Source organism: Maniola hyperantus, chromosome 26, assembly GCF_902806685.2.
Source record: "Maniola hyperantus chromosome 26, iAphHyp1.2, whole genome shotgun sequence".
Taxonomy (NCBI): Eukaryota; Metazoa; Arthropoda; class Insecta; order Lepidoptera; family Nymphalidae; genus Maniola; species Maniola hyperantus.
In genome coordinates this window covers 6268532-6286542 of record NC_048561.1, presented here as the reverse complement: position 1 = coordinate 6286542, position 18011 = coordinate 6268532, and the positions used below count along the sequence as shown (strand labels likewise).

Genomic DNA, 18011 nt, shown 5'->3' with positions numbered 1-18011 from the left:
TAGTAAACAAGGAACCCTTATAGTCTCGCCATGTTCGTCCTTCCGTCCGTCCGTCCTCGGTTAATCTCAGAGACTATTAGTGTTAGAAGTCTGTAATTTGGCATGGGTATAAATATTAATCACGCCGACAAGGTGGTGAAATAAAATTGTAATAAAAATTTTTTTTAGGGTAGCTCCCCTACATGTTAAATGGGGAAGATTTTTTTCTCGTCTAAACCCATCGTGTGTGGGGTATCGTTGAATAGGTCTTTTAAAAATACTGTGGGTGTGGGAAAATCATTTTTGTAAAATAGCTTGTAAAATATGATGTTTTAAAGTGCTAATTTTTATTAGAGTCCCCCCCCCCCTCTATCAGCCAAATGGTAGTATAGAGGAACGTGAAAAAAATCACAGCAGTAGTATACATAATCAATTTTAAAGGAAAACTATCACGCCTAAGTTGTGACTACGGAACCCTGCACTGCGCGTGGCCCGCCACGCACTTTTTTCTTTAGTCATTCACCCACCTGATGCCTCTGCTGCAGATACTGGCGGTCGGCAAGCGCCTGTCGCTCTCGATGCTTGTCGTGCACGCGACGCAGTATCGCGTCCCCCGCGTCCGCGAGCGACGCGACAAAAGCGCGCTCGCGACTCGCGTGCTCCGCGTCCAGCCGCGTCCGCCGCTGTCTGTACGTCTCTTTCCGACGCTCTTTGGCCACTAGTTCCACTTCCTGCAATAAAAAGGTATTTTTAATAACCAAAAATATTATAAAATTCCAGATAACTCGCTTTTGTATGGTGGGAGGCTTCGGCCGTGACTAGATACCACCCTACTGCCAAAGCCATGCCGCCAAGCGATTTAGCGTTCCGGTACAATGCCGTGTAGAAATCAAAGGGGCATGGGTTTAGTAAAAACTGCCATCCCCTTCCAAGTTAGCCCGCTTCCATCTTAGACTGCATCGTCACTTACCACCAGGTGAGATTGCAGTCAAGAGCAACTTGTATCTGAATAAAAATAAATAAAGAAAACATTCGTATTTTAAAAAGTTAAGAGTGAAGATAGTAGCAAAGCAGCAAAAAGAGAAGAATTATGAGTGACACGCATGCGCTTAGCAGCACAGGTTACATATATGTTGGCGCAGTGTTTATGCACCTTCGAGTAAAACGATACGAACGCCATATTGGATTAGCTGTGACGTCACAGCACTCATCTGTTTGAGCAGTCGCATCTCCCGTTTGTCCCGTATTCAAATAATAAAATTTTCAAAATGGTCGCCATGAAAATTATAAATAAATAAACACTCTTGTACGATGGGACGGAAGTTCCGTACCATTTCACGGAACCCTTCGTGTGTGAGTCTGATTCGCACTTGACCGATTTTTTTATTTTTGCATAATTATTAAAGTCTCAGAAGACTTGTATAGTCTTCATTTCATCTTCTTAAGACTCCTTAAAATTGTGGCCCGAACATTTTTTTTACGAAATAACAGAATCTAACGCGGTACGTAGAATATCCGATGCCCTGTAGCTTTCGATAAGTAATCATCCAAAATTATCGGACGTTCGGATAATGTTATTCGATTAAGTTGTTGTGAATAGAGTTTGATAGTCGTAATCGTACGATATCTACGTATGTTCGATTCGGTTTCGGTTTCGACAACTTTACTGTCGATACGGTTATTCTGAATTGAAATTACATCTTATCGTACGAAAACTTACCGAATCGATCGATAATTATGTTATCGAAGTGTTCTGAATCGGCCTGCAGGACTATATATAGAAGTTTCAAGATACAACCGTCGCGTCGGCCCTAGCTGACGCTACCGAGCAAACCAAGCCGCTCGGTGGGAGATCTCCCTTTGGTACGGTCGAGCCTGCACACCGCGCCCGTACAAATGTCACAGTACTCGCCTGTTTGAGCAGCCGCAGCTCCTGCTTGAGCGTGTCTCGGAAGTGCCGCAGGTCCCGCTCGTGTTCGGTACGCAGTCGCTTGGCGTGCTGCCTTAGTTCTGTTTCTAACTGTTGCTCAGCTCGCTCGGCGGCCGCTCGCTGCGCTCGAGCGAGCGTGTCGAGGTCGGCTTCGTGCGCTCGCGCGAGCGACGCTAGTTCCGCTTCGAACCTATGAAAAAGTTGTTATTGTATTATTTATATAAAAAGTAAATTCTGCAAATCTATGAGACTCATATATGCAGTTGTAATTTCTGTCATTTTCGTTTTAATTTTATATAGCCAAGAAATTTTTAAGTAAGCGCACGAAATAATCACACGAGCGAAGCGAGCGCAATTTTTTTTATAGTGACCTCTTGTCCTGCTGCTCCCTCAGCTGCTGCTCCTTAGCGTTGAGGTCCTGGAACTGCTTCTGCTCCTGCTTCTGCAGCATCTTGATCTCGCGCAACTCTTGTTTGCGAAGCGCGTGGTCGTCCCACGTTCTGCCGCTCTCCTCATCTCCCCAGATGACCTATAAAAGTTTTTTTTAAGTACACCATCTTTCCGTCGTCACATAATGACTGTTTTTTGGAAAGTGATGAACATCCGCCTTTAGAATGACATTTCAGCTTTGTAGAGCGTTGTCTCTGTCACTCACACCCATATGACGTTTTGTCGGTCTCAACGACCGAGACAGTGCTCTACAAATCTGCTGTCTCCTTCTAAAGACCGATGCTCATCACTTTTGGCCGCGTACTGTAAATGGCAAAACATGTCACAAACTTCAGACTAAGGATCAAGGAGACTTGGCATCAAAATAATTGTACTTTGTTAGAGCAAGCTAGGTGTATAGAGAAGCTCTGAAGAGCGATAAAGACAAAAATATTTTTTTTTGTCTTTGTCATAGTTTCGCTTTTTTTTTTTGTTGGGCACAGTTGTCAACTGACACACAGATGACAACTGTGCCCATTTATGGTGCATTGCTGTGTGATCGGCTGTAACAGCGTTTGAGGTGTGCGTTAGTAGATCAGTCAGTCACCTTTTCCTTATATATATTTAGATTGCTTACTTTGGAAGTGGTGGTGGTGACAATGACTCCATCGATCTCGAACTTTCTCGTGCGTTTTCTCGTCTTCTTCTTCAGATTAGCTATGTGGATATCTTCTTTGGATCTGGAACACCACCATCATCAAAATCAACTTTCTTGCTGGTTCTTCTCGGTAGGAAAGGCATTCCGAACAAGGGGTAAAGTATGTACTTCATCATCATGATCAACCCATCACCGGCTCACTACAGAGCACGCGGGTCTCCTCTCAGAGTGAGAAGGGTTTTAGCCATAGTCTACCACGTTGGCCATTTGCGGACTGGTAGATGCGGTTGATTCAGAAGTATGTACTTGTAAAAGTTTAATTGAATAAAAATTGGCCATCCAAAGGTAATGCTGCCAGCATCTTGGGTACAATGCCTCGCTGCGGTGGTATTGATGAGGTTTTAGATTTAATTTAATTTATTTTAGTTTTAATTTAATGTTTTTTTTTAGATTTAAGTTTATACAGTTATATCCTAAAATGTCTAAAAAAAATATTTTATTTATTTATCATTTGACAATTCAAGAGTACTTGTAAAAGTTTAATTAAATAAAATATATTTTTATTCTATTTAAAAAATGTCGTTTTCCAAGTAAAAATAGTATTCCCAAAGTCACATTCTGGTCAAAAAGTGACATATGCACTGAATCACACTATACATAAAAAAAATCAGCACAAAAATTAAAAGTGTTAATCACACTTTTTGAGCCTGACTTCAATTAATTTCGGGATAAATAGCTAGAAGACAATATTAGGCCATAAACGATAATAAAATAATATATAAAATACGAACCTTTGCATTCTATTGGGCTGTCCGTCTTGAGGCTTCCTTCTTAGCACCACCTCTTCCGTGTCTATCGTTTGGTTCTCCGAGTTCACCCTGGAAATATAAATTTTTAATAAAATCCGGCTCGAAGGACCAAAACCTGTAATAAAAAAATAACCGCATTCCAAGTTACGTTTGTGCATATTTGTAGTTCACTATAATAGTATTTACAATTTTCAAAGTAAGATAACTATACCAAGTGGGATATCAAATGAAAGGGCTTTGCCTGTACATTCTAAAACAGATTTTTATTTATTTTTATGCTTAGTAGTTTTTTATTTATAGCACAAAATGGCGGAATAAATACCCGAGTATGGCACCCTCGGTGCGCGAGTCTGACTCGCACTTGGTCGAACAATTTTCGATTGGTAGTCCGGATAATCGAGTTTCTACTATATATCATTACCATGACGGGGATGGAGGGGGATGAGTATCATTACCTGGCAGCACCGTTGAGCAAGTGGTGGGAGTCGTGCGACGCACTGGTGGCGGTGGTGGCCAGCGAGTCCGCGTCGCCACGACGCGACCTCTCCGACGCCACCGACCCGCTGTCCGATTGTGATCTACCACTGAAAATTTGACACATAAAGTTAAAATCCATCGCTGGCTCACTACAGAGCAAGGGTCTCCTCTCAGAGTGAGAAGGGTTTTGGCCTTAGTCTACCACGCTGGCCATGTGCGGATTGGCAGACTTCACGTACCTTCGAGAACATTATGGATAACTCTCAGGCATGCAGGTTTCCTCACGATGTTTTCCTTCACCGTTAAAGCAAGTGATATTTAATTAATTAAAACGCACATAACTCCTAAAAGTTAGTGGTGCGGGCCCGGAATCGAACCCCCGACCTCCGATTAGAAGGCGGAAGTCCTAATTACTAGGCTATCACAGATATCAAAGCTTTTGGTTCATTGGGTAAAAAAGGTAAGCGATGCGAGCACAGTTTTTTTTTTAATTTACCTCTCAAAGCTGTCTGGACTGAGTCTCGAAGGCCGTTGGTTGTGAGGGGTTCTGGGGGTGGGCGCGGACGAGTCCCGCACTTGGACCTCCTCGCCCACCGTCACCACCGACACGTGCGATGTGTCCTGTTGACAAACACGTGAGCAGTTTGTAAGCTGGCCATAATCTCTACATAGTATAAAATAAAGTCGCTTCCCGCTGTCTGTCTGTATATATGAACGCGTAGATCTTTTAAACTACGCAACGGATTTTAATGCGGTTTTCACCAAAAGATAGAGCGATTCAAGAGGAAGGTCTATAGGTGCTTGGCACTTGGCAGGTTTTTATCATCCAAATTACCAGATTGAGGTGGTTGTGTTGGCTGTCGTCAAAGACTCCGGAGTCTCCGGCTCCATGGCTAAGTATCAACACCTCACTGCTGTCCAGTCTTCTGCCTCGACTCTTTTCTGCAACAACAGACACAGTTCAGTCATCGTTATCGTAATCGTCAACAAATTCTGCCCTTTGATTGGCTGTGAAAAATGCAAACAGCGAATCAACCAATCAAAGGGCAGAATTTGTTGACGATTACGATAAGGGGGGGGGGGGGGGCAGAACGCTAGCAAAAACTTAGCGTTGTTATACTACTTAAAAACAATAGAATACCATTTGCCTCATTTTGTACTTTTAGTGATTCAGTATTTTTCAAACCAGCAATGTATAGCGCGCAAAACTCGGGTCACATACACAACACACATACATGTGTGTGTTTGTTTGTTGGTTGGCCCTCGGAGAGCAACGGATCGACGTGATTTTTTGCATGGGAATAGTTAAAGACCTGGAGAGTGACATAGGCTATTTCTTATCCCTTAAAGGAAATCAAAGAGTTCCCACGGGATTTTTAAAATCCAAATCCACGCGTACGAAGTCGCAGGCATCAGCTTGTAACATTCAATACCTGTGTAGCAAGTGGTGCAGTCCAGCGAATCTAATGAGGACGGCGCGAAGGCGTCGTCGTCGGAGGAGGAGCTGGCTCTGACCACCACCACTTCGTCCATCGGTGGCGTGGTGGATATCGTCACCGCGTTGTGTGGTAGCTGAAAACATTGAATAATAAACAAATAATTTCGGTCATCGGGATGCACGGCCTATCAGTCAACCCTCTACCTCCCATGGCCTCGGCCACCTTTCTTTTTTTTTTTTTTTTTTTAGAACATTAGCCATTTTTAAATGACTAATATTCCCCTTTCCTCTCCAATTAAGCGTCAAGCTTGTGCTAGGAGTAGGTACGACAATAGTGCAACGGGCGGGGTTTGAGCCGTCGACCTTTCGGTTTTCAGTCCACTCCTATACCGGTTGAGCTATTGAGGCTCTAAATAGCCTCCCTCTCGGCTATATGGGCTGAATCGCGAGAGCTCCCCGGTACTTGCTCTTGGCGTGGTTCCTGGGGGCATCTTCTTGACTCCCTACAAATCACTGGCCTATCGGCCAGCAGGGAGGGGTGGCGAATGCTCGTGAGGCGCATAATATCTACCCCCAAAGACGTCAGTCACTTCATGATGATGCCTACCATGTACTATAGCCTATCAGCGGAAAGAAGTTAGTATAGCACTCTCTCTGTTACGTAATCGCATACAAATGATAGAGGCAAAGTGGCCGTCAAATATTTTGAGACACAAAATGTTTTCAAAAAACATTCGAAATTCAATCAGAAAACATACTTTCGTTTATGATTGGTTGGTATCTCAAAATAGTTAACGTCCGCTGTAACGATTTTTATTTATGATCTCTGTGGTGGCGCTCTTTAGGGAAGGCATATGTCCAACAGTGGACGTCCACAGGCTGATGATGATGATTCGTATGGGATTACATAACGCTATAATAACTTCTTTCCGCGGATAGAGTATAGTTAAGAATCCTATTCTAAAAACTGCGGACATAAATTCTCCATACCTTTGGAGGAGACATTTCTTTTTCGTATAACAGGTTAGTGATCACTCATCACTCATAGTGATCCATACTAATATTATAAATGCGAAAGTGTGTCTGTCTGTCTGCTAGCTTTTCACGGCTCAACCGTTCAACCGATTTTGATGAAATTTGGTACAGAGTTAGCTAATATCCCGGGGAAGGGCATAGGCTACTTTTTATCCCGGAAAATTAAAGAGTTCCCATGGGATTTTAAAAAACCTAAATCCACGCGGACGAAGTCGCGGGCATCATCTAGTCTAAATATATAAAACGAAAAGGTGACTGACTGACTGACTGACTGACGGACTGACTGACTGACTGACTGACTGATCTATCAACGCACAGCTCAAACTACTGGACCGATCGGGCTGAAATTTGGCATGCAGATAGCTATGATGACGTAGACATCCGCTAAGAAAGGATTTTTGAAAATTCAACCCCTAAGGGGGTGAAATAGGGGCTTGAAATTTGTGTAGTCCACGCGGACGAAGTCGCGAGCACAAGCTAGTTATTAATAAATGGTGATGACTGGTGCTACATACCGGCGCTGCAGTGTTCAAGACTGGTGGGTGCGTGGTGGTGACGGTGACGAGGCCGATGGGCGCCGCTGCCAAGGAGTTGGGCTCGGCGCTCACCGCCACCACTGTGACCGCCTGTTGGGCCAGCAGCGACACTGCGCCACGATCTCGGGATGGAGGTGGCTGTGAAATGAAATGAAATCATTTAATTTTGCTAAATGTGAGTAGTAAATGAAAATGAAAATGAAAATCTTTTTTATTCGTATAAACTTTTACAAGTGCTTACGAATAGTCGTATGCATCTACCACTGGTTCGGAATGCCTTTCCTGCCGAGAAGAACCAGCAAGAAACTCGGCGGTTGCTCTTTTCAAATATTTGATATAGGTACAAAATTATGCCATGTATAAAATAGTATTTGCAGTCTTGTGCGTTCGTAAATCGTAACTCGTAAGCGTAATGATCGTACATATATAGATGGTCCCTTTCACATTTTGCCATTTATGTATGGCGTGCAAAATATGTGGTACTTGCAATAAAAATAAATTTAAGAAAAGAACAAATAGAAATGACCACGACAGTAAAATTTTAAAATCTTATAGTTACATTATCAAAATGTCATAATTCAAAGTAATAATAATTTATGTCAAATCCCACAGTTATCCAAAAAATCCTTAACACTATAGAAACATTGGTGAATACATGTGGACAATACAATCTGTTTATCTCTCAGATTTATGTACTAAACACAACACAAATTGGGTATTTGACTACATCAAAAATAAATTTGATTCTAGATAAGGTGAGAATCAACCAAACTATTCACAATTTTTTTTATTCAAACAATAACAATTTTTTCTATAAAAATGCATTTATTTATTTCCCCGCGAAAACGCTAGCTGCCATTTTGTTAAGGTTCATTAGCTGTCATGACGTCACATTCGGAATTTAGCATGACGGCTACAGCTTCGTGTTTCGAATCTCCCTGACGCAGTGGTGAGCGCTGTGGTCTTATTAGTGGGAGGTCCCGGGTTCGATTCCTGGCAGGGGTTTGGAATTTCATAATTTCTAAATTTCTGGTCTGGTCTGGTGGGAGGCTTCGGCCGTGGCTAGTTAACACCCTACCGGCAAAGCCGTGCCGCCAAGCGATTTAGCGTTCCGGTACGATGCCGTGTAGAAACCAAAGGGGTATGGGTTTAATAAAAACTGCCATACCCCTTCCAGGTTAGCCCGCTATCATCTTAGACTGCATCATAACTTACCATCAGGTGAGATTGCAGTCAAGGGCTAACTTGTATCTGAATTAAAAAAAAGAGGAATATTTTGTAGAACTGTAGACTGAGAGGACCACGCTAGTTGCATATCTGTGTAAAAAAAGAATCGAATAGAGCGGCGTTAATTATTCGATCTCACTTATACAGCATAGTGTGTGAGTGAGACGGAACGATCAGCGTCACTTCATTTCGATTAGTTTCCATATTGGCATGCGTTATAATAATTTTGATAACGATTTTATTTATTAAAATACTGTAACTCACCGTGACAGACCGTATCACCACCGCATTGGGCATCTCTTTCTCACTCTCCTGCTCCTCAATAGAGCCGGAGCGCGAGTACTCGTCGCTGCGTCTCAGTCGCACACTACTCCTGTCCGTGTCGTCCACGGAGCGAGACCGCGACTCTATCTTGCTCACTTCCGCACTCACACGCTTCGTATCGATCTCCGTGGAACTGGATCTCGACCGCTCCTTCTTATCAGCTCTTATCAAATCGTTGATCGCACGAATCTCAGCTTTGACATCGGATTTGTTAATTTCAACACTAGATCTACTCATTTCATTGAATTTCATTATATTTATATCAGTGCTTCGTCTTTTAAAGTCGTTCCTATTTTCGAGTCTAACATCGTCCGCACTCTTTCTAACATCCACTTTAAATTTGTTATCTTGTTTCTCAGGTAATTTGGGCGCGTCTGTACTCGTTTTGACGTTTATATCTAGACTAGTTTTGTTGACATCTACATTTGACTTGCTCACGTCCATTTTTTTGACGTCTACATTAATATCATTGATCTCTATGCTAGATCTTTTGAATCCTTCGACTCTTTTGACATCTGAGCTTATTTTGTCGACATGTGAACTAATTTTGTCGACATTTGGACTAATTTTGTCGACTGTTGTACTACTTTTGTCGACTGTTGGACTACTTTTGTCGACTGTTGGTCTACTTTTGTCGACAGTTGGACTACTTTTATCGATTTTTGGACTCGTTTTGTCGATTTTGGGACTCGTATTGTCGACTTTCGGACTCATTTTATCGACTTTTGGACTGGATTTTTCGACTTTTGGACTAGTTTTGTCGACTTCACTCTGTTTAAGGTCCTTGAGGCCATTGAGTCTGTCTTCCGAAGGTTCTGGGGTAGCTATTCTATTATCAGGCTTTGGTTTCGCGTCTATATCGTTGAGTTGTGGCTTATCTGTTGCTTTGTCGGATTTCTCTTCCACCACCTTTTCTGCTTCTCGACATACCTGAAAATAACACGAACAAATTTGAAAATCTTGTTTTTATAAAACACAAGTTAATTACAAATCGTATTATGCTAAGAACAATTGAACAATCGAAAACAATCGATTGTTTTTCGATTGTTCAATTATTGAATAGCCCCGGCTAATTTGTAATAAGGAGGTTCGATGTCTCACTTGTTCCACAATGTGTCCTGCGATGGCGGACGGCGGCGTGGTCGGCGTGGGCGCTTGTGACGTGGGCGCGGTGGGCGTGATGGGCACGGGCGCGGTGGGCGTGGTGGGCGCGGGCGGCGGCGGCGCGGGCTGCTTGCGCGTAGGGCGCGCGGCCTGCGCGTGCGCGCCCGGGGAGGGTGGCGAGGGGGGAGGCGCGGCCGCGACGGCTGGGGGAGGGGGCGCGGGACCTTTTTCCTTCTTTGGTGCCTGCGGGAAGAATACAACTTCTATAATATTCTCACGAACTGACTAAACCCCTAGAAGACCGTGAGCCCCTATAATGAGACATGAACAAATCACACACTTCACATCCAAGATAAACACAAGGTGTCTTGAGCGAGACTAAAACCCCATACTTTGTAATTGAGACCCCAAGATTAAAACGCACAACCAAATAACTCACGAAGAGAGTTCTATAAACGGTGGTGTGTCCCGTGAGAGAAAAACAAACCCCTACTTTTCAACTTTGACCCCTAGATAGAAACCACAGATCACGAAAGTTCCTATAAATGCTGGCGTGTTTTATATGTGAAAAAACGAACGAGCCTATATACACAGACCACCACCTATAGACGCCTAATAGCCGGACACCCTCGATCGCCAAGCCTAGGCAGTTGCTTAGCACAAAAGTCTGCCCCGCCCGTTCCCTACCCTCATTCTGCGCATTGTCGTGATTACGTGACTTTTGAGTCCACCAATCACAATAAAGCATTCTCCCCTGTCCCCCGCCAACATTTTACAATTTTGTTTTCATGCAAAACCTTGTATATGCGTACTCATGAGGTTGAATTGTCTGTGCCTACTATGTATGTGTATTTTAATGTCCAGCAGTGTACGGCTATCGTTTGATGATGATGATGATGATGATGACGATGATGATGATGATGATGATGATGATGATGATGATGATGATGATGATGATGATGATGATGATGATGATGACAACCCCTAGTCCTCACTCACCGGCGGTCTCCTGTCAGCGGCCGGCGCGTCGTCGGGCAGCGCACGCTTGGTAGGGGTTTGCGGGGTGTGCGCGGCGAGGGGCGCGGGGGAGGCGGCGCGCGGGGAGGGGGGCGCCGCGCGCGCTGCCGCCGGCACCGGCGTCGCGCCCGCGCTCGGCTCCGCCTCTGCCACTGTAGGAAAGGTGGTATATTTTAAAAAAAAACACATTTTTTACTAGATGATGCCAGCGACTTCGTCTGCGTAGATTTAGGTTTTAAAAAATCCCGTGGGAAATCTTTGATTTTCCAGGATAAAAGGTAGCCTATGTCCTTCCCCGGAATGCATGCTATCTCTGTACCAAATTTCGTCAAAATCTTAATAGCATTAAGCAATAAAGAAGTTTTAAATTATATTAAATTAAAATGCCAGGGTAAATACACCGGGCGGGGTAAATAGTTAAGATCAGGGTAGGTACTTTTTTGACCAGGGGAGAGAATAACGTTGTAAAAAAAAACAATGTAAAAAAATTACTCACTCTTTTTATGATGCCAGGGTAAATACACCGGGCAGGGTAAATAGTTAAGATCAGTGTAGATACTTTTTTGACCAGGGGAGAGAATAACGTTGTAAAAAAAAAAAACAATGTAAAAAAATTACTCACTCTTTTTATAATGCCAGGGTAAATACACCGGGCAGGGTAAATAGTTAAGATCAGGGTAGATACTTTTTTGACCAGGGGAGAGAATAACGTTGTAAACCAATAAATAAAAGCAATGTAAACAAATGACTCACTCTTGATGTCCGGCGTGTCGACCAACCTCACGGACGTGGAGTCATCTTCACTTTTTAAAATGCCAGGGTAAATACACCGGGCATGGTAAAGAGTTAAGATCAGGGTAGATACTTAAATAACCAGGGGAGAGAATAACGTTGTAAAACTATAAATATAAACAAATGACTCACTCTTGATGTCCGGCGTGTCGCCCGACCTCACGGACGTGGAGTCATCTTCACTTTTTAGAATGTCAGGGTAAATACACCGGGCAGGGTAAAGAGTTAAGATCATGGTAGATACTTAAATAACCAGGGGAGAGACTAACGTTGTAAAACTATAAATATAAACAAATGACTCACTCTTGATGTCCGGCGTGTCGCCCGACCTCACGGACGTGGAGTCATCTTCCATGTCCACATGCATCTGAGAGCTGCGGTGTTCCTGCGCACACGGACAAACAGACCAACCGTTACAACCAAATATTCATAATATATAATCACAGCTGTTGCCTGTTACTTAAATATATAAATAATAGTTGAGCCTTGAAACAATAAAGGCTACAAAATAAATAAACATAACTGATAGTACAATATCGGGGGCCGATTCTCCTGTACACAATCTCTAAACTAAACTAAATGAACAGGTCTAAACCTGCTGCTATCCTTTTCCGCAAGCAACATTATGACAGGGATAGCTATAGATTGGGAAGATCTGGTTGTATCTGGGCAAGGACAGGGAGAAGTGGAAGAGGTTGGAGGAGGCCTTTACCCGCAATGGGGCTCATGTTCCATAAATAAATACAAAAATTTGCGTTCACTTACTAATCATACTAATCTAGGAAAATATGTAAACTAACAAAACTAATCTACTATGTATATAACTAAGGAACACGATAATAAATGGCTTTTTTATTTTTTATTTATTTTATTTTTATTTATAGCTATAGATTTAGACGTGTCATTTTAGTTTAGTTTACAGATTGTGTACAAGAGAATCAGCCCCATTGATCATCCAGTTAGTGTAAGTGGGCACTGCCGTTTCAATTCAAAAGAGCAACCGCCGAGTTTCTTGCTGGTTCTTCTCGGTAGGAAAGGCATTCCGAACCAGTGGTAGATGCATCCGACTATTCGTAAGTACTTGTAAAAGTTTATTCGAATAAAAAAGATTTTTTCTATTTTTTTATTTATTCAACGTTCAAAAATAGAGCCTCAATAGCTCAACGGGTAAAGGAGTGGACTGAAAACCGAAAGGTCGACGGTTCAAACCCCGCCCGTTGCACTATTGTCGTACCTACTCATAGCACAACAAGCTTGACGCTTAGTTGGAGAGGAAAGGGGAATATCAGTCATTTAACTTGGCTAATATTCCTTTAAAAAAAAAGATGTAAAATAAACAAATAATAATATCCGGTAAGATTTTTCCTGCAAAAAAATGTGCGGTGTATAAATGGCGTGTGGACGGTGTCGTGCAGTTATAAATTCATACAGTTCTTGCAATTCACGAAGGCTAGTGAACTTTACTTGTGGTAACGTCGTTTAAATGGTCATTGCGTAAGTGTGCGTGCATGTTGGACCAATCAGTCGCGAGCAAGCGCTGTCAAACGCACACATTTAGTGTACCTTACGTATACCGATACGACTTAAACACAAGCATGAGTCAGTAGCCTTCGTGAAATGCAAGAACTATAACTAATTTCGGGTGTAAGATAAACAAACAAAAGTACCTTCGACGAGGGCGGAGGCTCTCGCGGCTGGGCGATCGATTCGCATGCAATGTAGATCACACACAAAACGTAACATTAACGTATTGTTACGAGTACCCAACTTACGAGTATGGATTCCATCCCACATTGGACTGTCCGGTAACGAGGAGGCGGATCGATTGGCAAATTCGGCTCTTTTAAATGGAATAAAATATAACATAAAACCTCACTATACCGAAGTGTTTTCAAAATTCAAAACTATTTGTTTTAAAATTTGGAAAGAATATTTTAATGAGAGATCACTCGATAAAGGGATATGGTATAGAACAATTCAATCCGAGCCTCCTCGTATACCTTGGTTTGTAAATAGTAAAATTAATAGAAATAAGTTAGTTATAGCATTTAGACTTAGATCCAGACGCATGCCATTAGGCAAGTTTAAACATTTAATGAGGAAAAGGGGTTCTCCCAGTTGTGAAGTATGTGGTAAGGTAGAAGATGTCTCGCACTTACTATTGGCATGTGTTCGTAATCATAATTTGAGAGAAACACTAACGTGTAAACTAAATTTAAATTTTATGAATATTGGTATTTTTAACAAACCTTCGAGCATTTCGGCAATGAAAGTGTATAATTTTCTTAGTGATTCTCTCAAATTGATATAGTTTTAGGTTTAATTATGTAGTTTTATTTTAATTTAGTTTGTAACGATGGGGCTGGGATATAGATTATCTGTAAAAGCCTCTTACAAAATAACAGATTAAAAAAAAAAAAAAATTTAGAGTAGTTATTTCAAAGATTCAATATTTGGAGAGAAAAGCAAACAAAATGTATTATAACGTAAGATCCGAGTCCCTGAAAATACTTTCCTTTTTGTTTTGTATGGTAACTTATGTGACACATGTCGTAGATATTTTTTATATCAGTATTTTCACGGATTCGGATCGGATGTGCGCCTGATCGCTGTAACGGTGTTATTAAATCAAAAGCGTGTAGAAGTTTGAAATTTGGTTTGTTGACCATTGACTTACTATTCTTTTTTAAAACAAGTGTCGGACTCGCACACAAAAGGTTCCGTACCATCGTACAAAATATTTTAACTTAAAGAGTTGTGCAACACTGCAAGTTGATGACGGACAGCGCCATCTATATTATGTGATTTAGTAAACTAATTGGACAAACATTTGGCAAATTTGAAACACTTGATATAGAATAATTATTATGTTCATGAATACATTTTAATATTTATTTTGACGTAAACACACGGTTTTCGGATTTTTTCCTTTACTTGTGCTATAAGACCTACCTACCTGCCAAACTTTATGATTGGTCAACAGGAATTACTCTATAGGTTTTTCTTGACAGACACGACAAACAGACAAAACGAAATGATCGTATAAGAGTTCCTTTTTCCCTTTTGAGGTACGGAACCCTAATAAAAATAGCGAACAAACAGGCAGGCGGCTTAAGTGATTATAGTACCCGGCAGAAAATATTGTACGTCGACTCTTTAGAAAGAGGTAGCGGTTTCGTAGAGCGTTGTCTCTGTCGTTGAGACCCGACAAAACGCCACATAGGTATGAGTGACAAAGACAACGCTCTAAAAAGCCGAAATCTCTTTCTAAAGGGCGATGTACAATATTACCTACCGGCTTCTTACCGCCGCCCATTAACATTTGCAGTGAACGTGCCAGCTGACTTAACCGACTGCAGGTTAGGGTAAAGTACGCAATGCATGGACTACTCGGGAAGCGGTAGATACTAACCAACTCTCTGGTACTGCTCCTTGTTGCGCAGGCGACTGCGACGCGCGCGCGACTTCCGTTAGTAAGCGTGGACAAGCGACACACGTGATGTTAGTTAGTTAGGACACACTATACAAGGTGTAAACGAACGTTACGTAAGTAGACCACTCGGAGTCAATGCCGCGTCGTAGGCGGGGCATTGACCCGAGTTTTGCACGCTATAACATTGCGGGTTCAAAAAATACTAAATCACTAAAACTACAAGATGAGGCAAATGGTTATTGGTATTGGATTTTGTTTAGGTAGTACAATATTAACCCTAACAGCCCTTTCACACTGCGTCCAGTTTTTTGCAGGATACAATCATAGCATACAAACACATTCGCCATCAAACGGGATCCTCCAAAAAACTGGACGCAGTGTGAAAGGGCTGTAAGTTTTTGCTAGCGTTCTGGTTACACCATGTATACTTGACACTTGTATTTTTTATTTATTTTTTATTCAGATACAAGTTAGCCCTTGACTGCAATCTCATCTGATGGTAAGTGATGATGCAGTCTAAGATGATAGCGGGCTAACCTGGAAGGGGTATGGCAGTTTTTATTAAACCCATACCCCTTTGGTTTCTACAAGGCATCGTACCGTATTATATTTACAATCTTAATATTTTAAGCGTAAGTCAGAAAAGTAGGTTTAAATAATATCTGTCAAGGGAGTCCGTTCGCGCGTGCCGCGGTTTTGACTGCGGGCCGCGCGTGCCACTGCCCGTAGAGCCCGTTGTGAGCCCGGGTGGCTGGGGTGGGCGCGCGTGCGCGAACGGATTCCCTTGAAAAAGGACCCCGGATGGGCTCGAAACTAGTCGGGCTAACGTCGACTAAACACGTGAGTACAGCCGGGACAGATATTATTTAGAATGGAAATCGCTCACGGTAGTATAAACGCTAAAGTACGTTTAATTTAACTAATTTTATAAGTTTCCCCTAGACTAGTGGTAATGGTATTCAACATAATAACCATGGGGACATGAAAAGAGCCTCCCGGAGTGGTGTTTAGTTTTATAACGATCACAAGCACCCGGCGTCCCTGGAAGCAGCTACTACATGAACAAAAGCAGGAGTCTGACTAATGTTTTCACCACGAAAGGCTGCCTTTAAGACCGAGCTATCGCGGATGCGGCTTTTTGGGCTGCCCATGATTGAGGTGACCGCCGACTCGAGAAGAACATAATAACCATCTTCCAGGCTACACAGGTCTTAGAATAGTGACCTCCAAGACTACATATAAAGCACAACATACCTCGGAATCATCATCCAGCAATTCTTCTTCCACCACTTCAGCTCGGTACTCCAACAGCAGATCTCGTAAGGATTTGGAGTCAAGGTCACCGGAAACAAACTCATGCTTGAGGAGGTCGGTCGATGTGGGCCTCTTTTCTGGGTCCTAGGTTTGGAAAAAAAATTGTTATCACAGATTATTCTTATCATAAAAATAATTTGATATATTTTGTCTGAAGATAACCCTTATTTGACAACATGCGTAAATAATGACATTTTAAAAGCACAAACGAAATGCGAAAGTTTACTGTGGTTTGTTGTTGTTTGCCGACAGTTCTTGCTGATCTTCATCGCTGGAGTCACCGTAATCCAGGCAAGCGGAGCTAATAGTGTCCAGTCCCACGACTGATGCCATTGTCTTAGCGTCAAAAAGCGGTTTCCACACTGAGGGTAGCATCCATCCACTGTCACGATTGGCTTACCTTGACCAATGCCTTGGCCACGAAATCGTTGAACGCTTTGCTCCACCTCGAGGGTTGCTCCAAGCTTGGCGGATCGCTCTTCTGGATTTTGAGCAGCACTCTCATTGGAGTCATCTCGTGGTTGGGAGGTTCTATTTGCGCAAACTCTATTAGTGTAATACCTAGGGACCAGATGTCGACCTGGAAGAAATAAGAACCAAACTTTATAAAACTGTATCTAAGTCATACAAGGTCTGAAAAAGAACAGGTTGATCAATAGGTTGATCACTTGTTCGAATCCTGCCGGTTCCACAATCCAATCCATACTAATATTATAAATGCGAAAGTGTGTCTGTCTGTCTGTCTGCTAGCCTTTCACGGCCCATCCGTTCAATTGATTTTGACAAAATTTTATACAAATATAGCTTGTGTCCCGGGGAAGGACATAGGCTACTTTTTATCCCGGGAAATCAAAGAGTTCCCACAGGATTTTAAAAAACCCAAATCCACGCGTACGAAGTCGCGGGCATCAGCTAGTAAACTGTATAAAAGAGCGCAGTACCTTGAAGTCATAAGGGTTATCCCGGAAGGTCTCGCAAAGCACCACCTCCGGCGCCATCCAATATGGCGTCCCGATGAACGTGTCGTGCTTCTGAAGAGTTGACTTGTTCTTCGCTGACACGCCGAAGTCAGCTGCAACCAAATACTCCAAATTACTTCTCTGGACTTGACTAATCCATGGTGATCTCATCTTACCAAAAAGAATATGGGAAATCACAGCCAGTTAAATCATCTTCGGCTTCCTAATTGGGCCAAATTCTTCTGTCAACACCTCCAACGCCTAACAACCCTGAATATTGTCCACTTACCCAGCTTGACGCCGCCCAACATGGTAGCCAGCACGTTGCCGGCCTTCAGGTCGCGGTGTATGACGCGGCGCGAGTGCAGGAACTGCAGCCCGCGACACATCTCCCTGCACACGTAAGCGATCTGCGACTCGTTCAGCCCCTTCTCTAGTTCGGACATGACGGAGTCTAGCGCGCCACCATCGCAGTATTCTAGGAGCATCTGGGAACAAAATTATTCTATTAATAAAACAGGCTTTTTAGGTGGCGTGTGCATACATATAA

The 18011-nt window shown here is 42.6% G+C and overlaps 1 protein-coding gene across 5 annotated transcripts in view; it reads right to left on the bottom strand.

Moving 5' to 3' along the window:
- Slik (Sterile20-like kinase) overlaps nt 1-18011 on the bottom strand; it is a 52374-nt gene that overhangs the window by 19171 nt on the left and 15192 nt on the right. For 2 of the 5 annotated variants that reach the window (XM_069507647.1, XM_069507645.1), the window contains exons 5-24: nt 17751-17949; nt 17444-17574; nt 16903-17082; nt 16443-16586; nt 15171-15219; nt 13423-13472; nt 12059-12140; nt 10946-11115; nt 9944-10189; nt 8783-9772; nt 7271-7429; nt 5716-5854; nt 5118-5224; nt 4779-4903; nt 4261-4389; nt 3788-3874; nt 2976-3078; nt 2281-2438; nt 1888-2099; nt 507-706 (exon numbers count right to left, since the gene is read on the bottom strand). In XM_069507647.1, coding sequence (XP_069363748.1) covers nt 507-706; nt 1888-2099; nt 2281-2438; nt 2976-3078; nt 3788-3874; nt 4261-4389; nt 4779-4903; nt 5118-5224; nt 5716-5854; nt 7271-7429; nt 8783-9772; nt 9944-10189; nt 10946-11115; nt 12059-12140; nt 13423-13472; nt 15171-15219; nt 16443-16586; nt 16903-17082; nt 17444-17574; nt 17751-17949 — 3660 coding nt within the window. Of the gene's footprint in view, nt 1-506; nt 707-1887; nt 2100-2280; nt 2439-2975; nt 3079-3787; nt 3875-4260; nt 4390-4778; nt 4904-5117; nt 5225-5715; nt 5855-7270; nt 7430-8782; nt 9773-9943; nt 10190-10945; nt 11116-12058; nt 12141-13422; nt 13473-15167; nt 15220-16442; nt 16587-16902; nt 17083-17443; nt 17575-17750; nt 17950-18011 lie in introns of those variants that run through there. The other 3 variants (XM_069507649.1, XM_069507646.1, XM_069507648.1) reach the window with 2 other exon arrangements.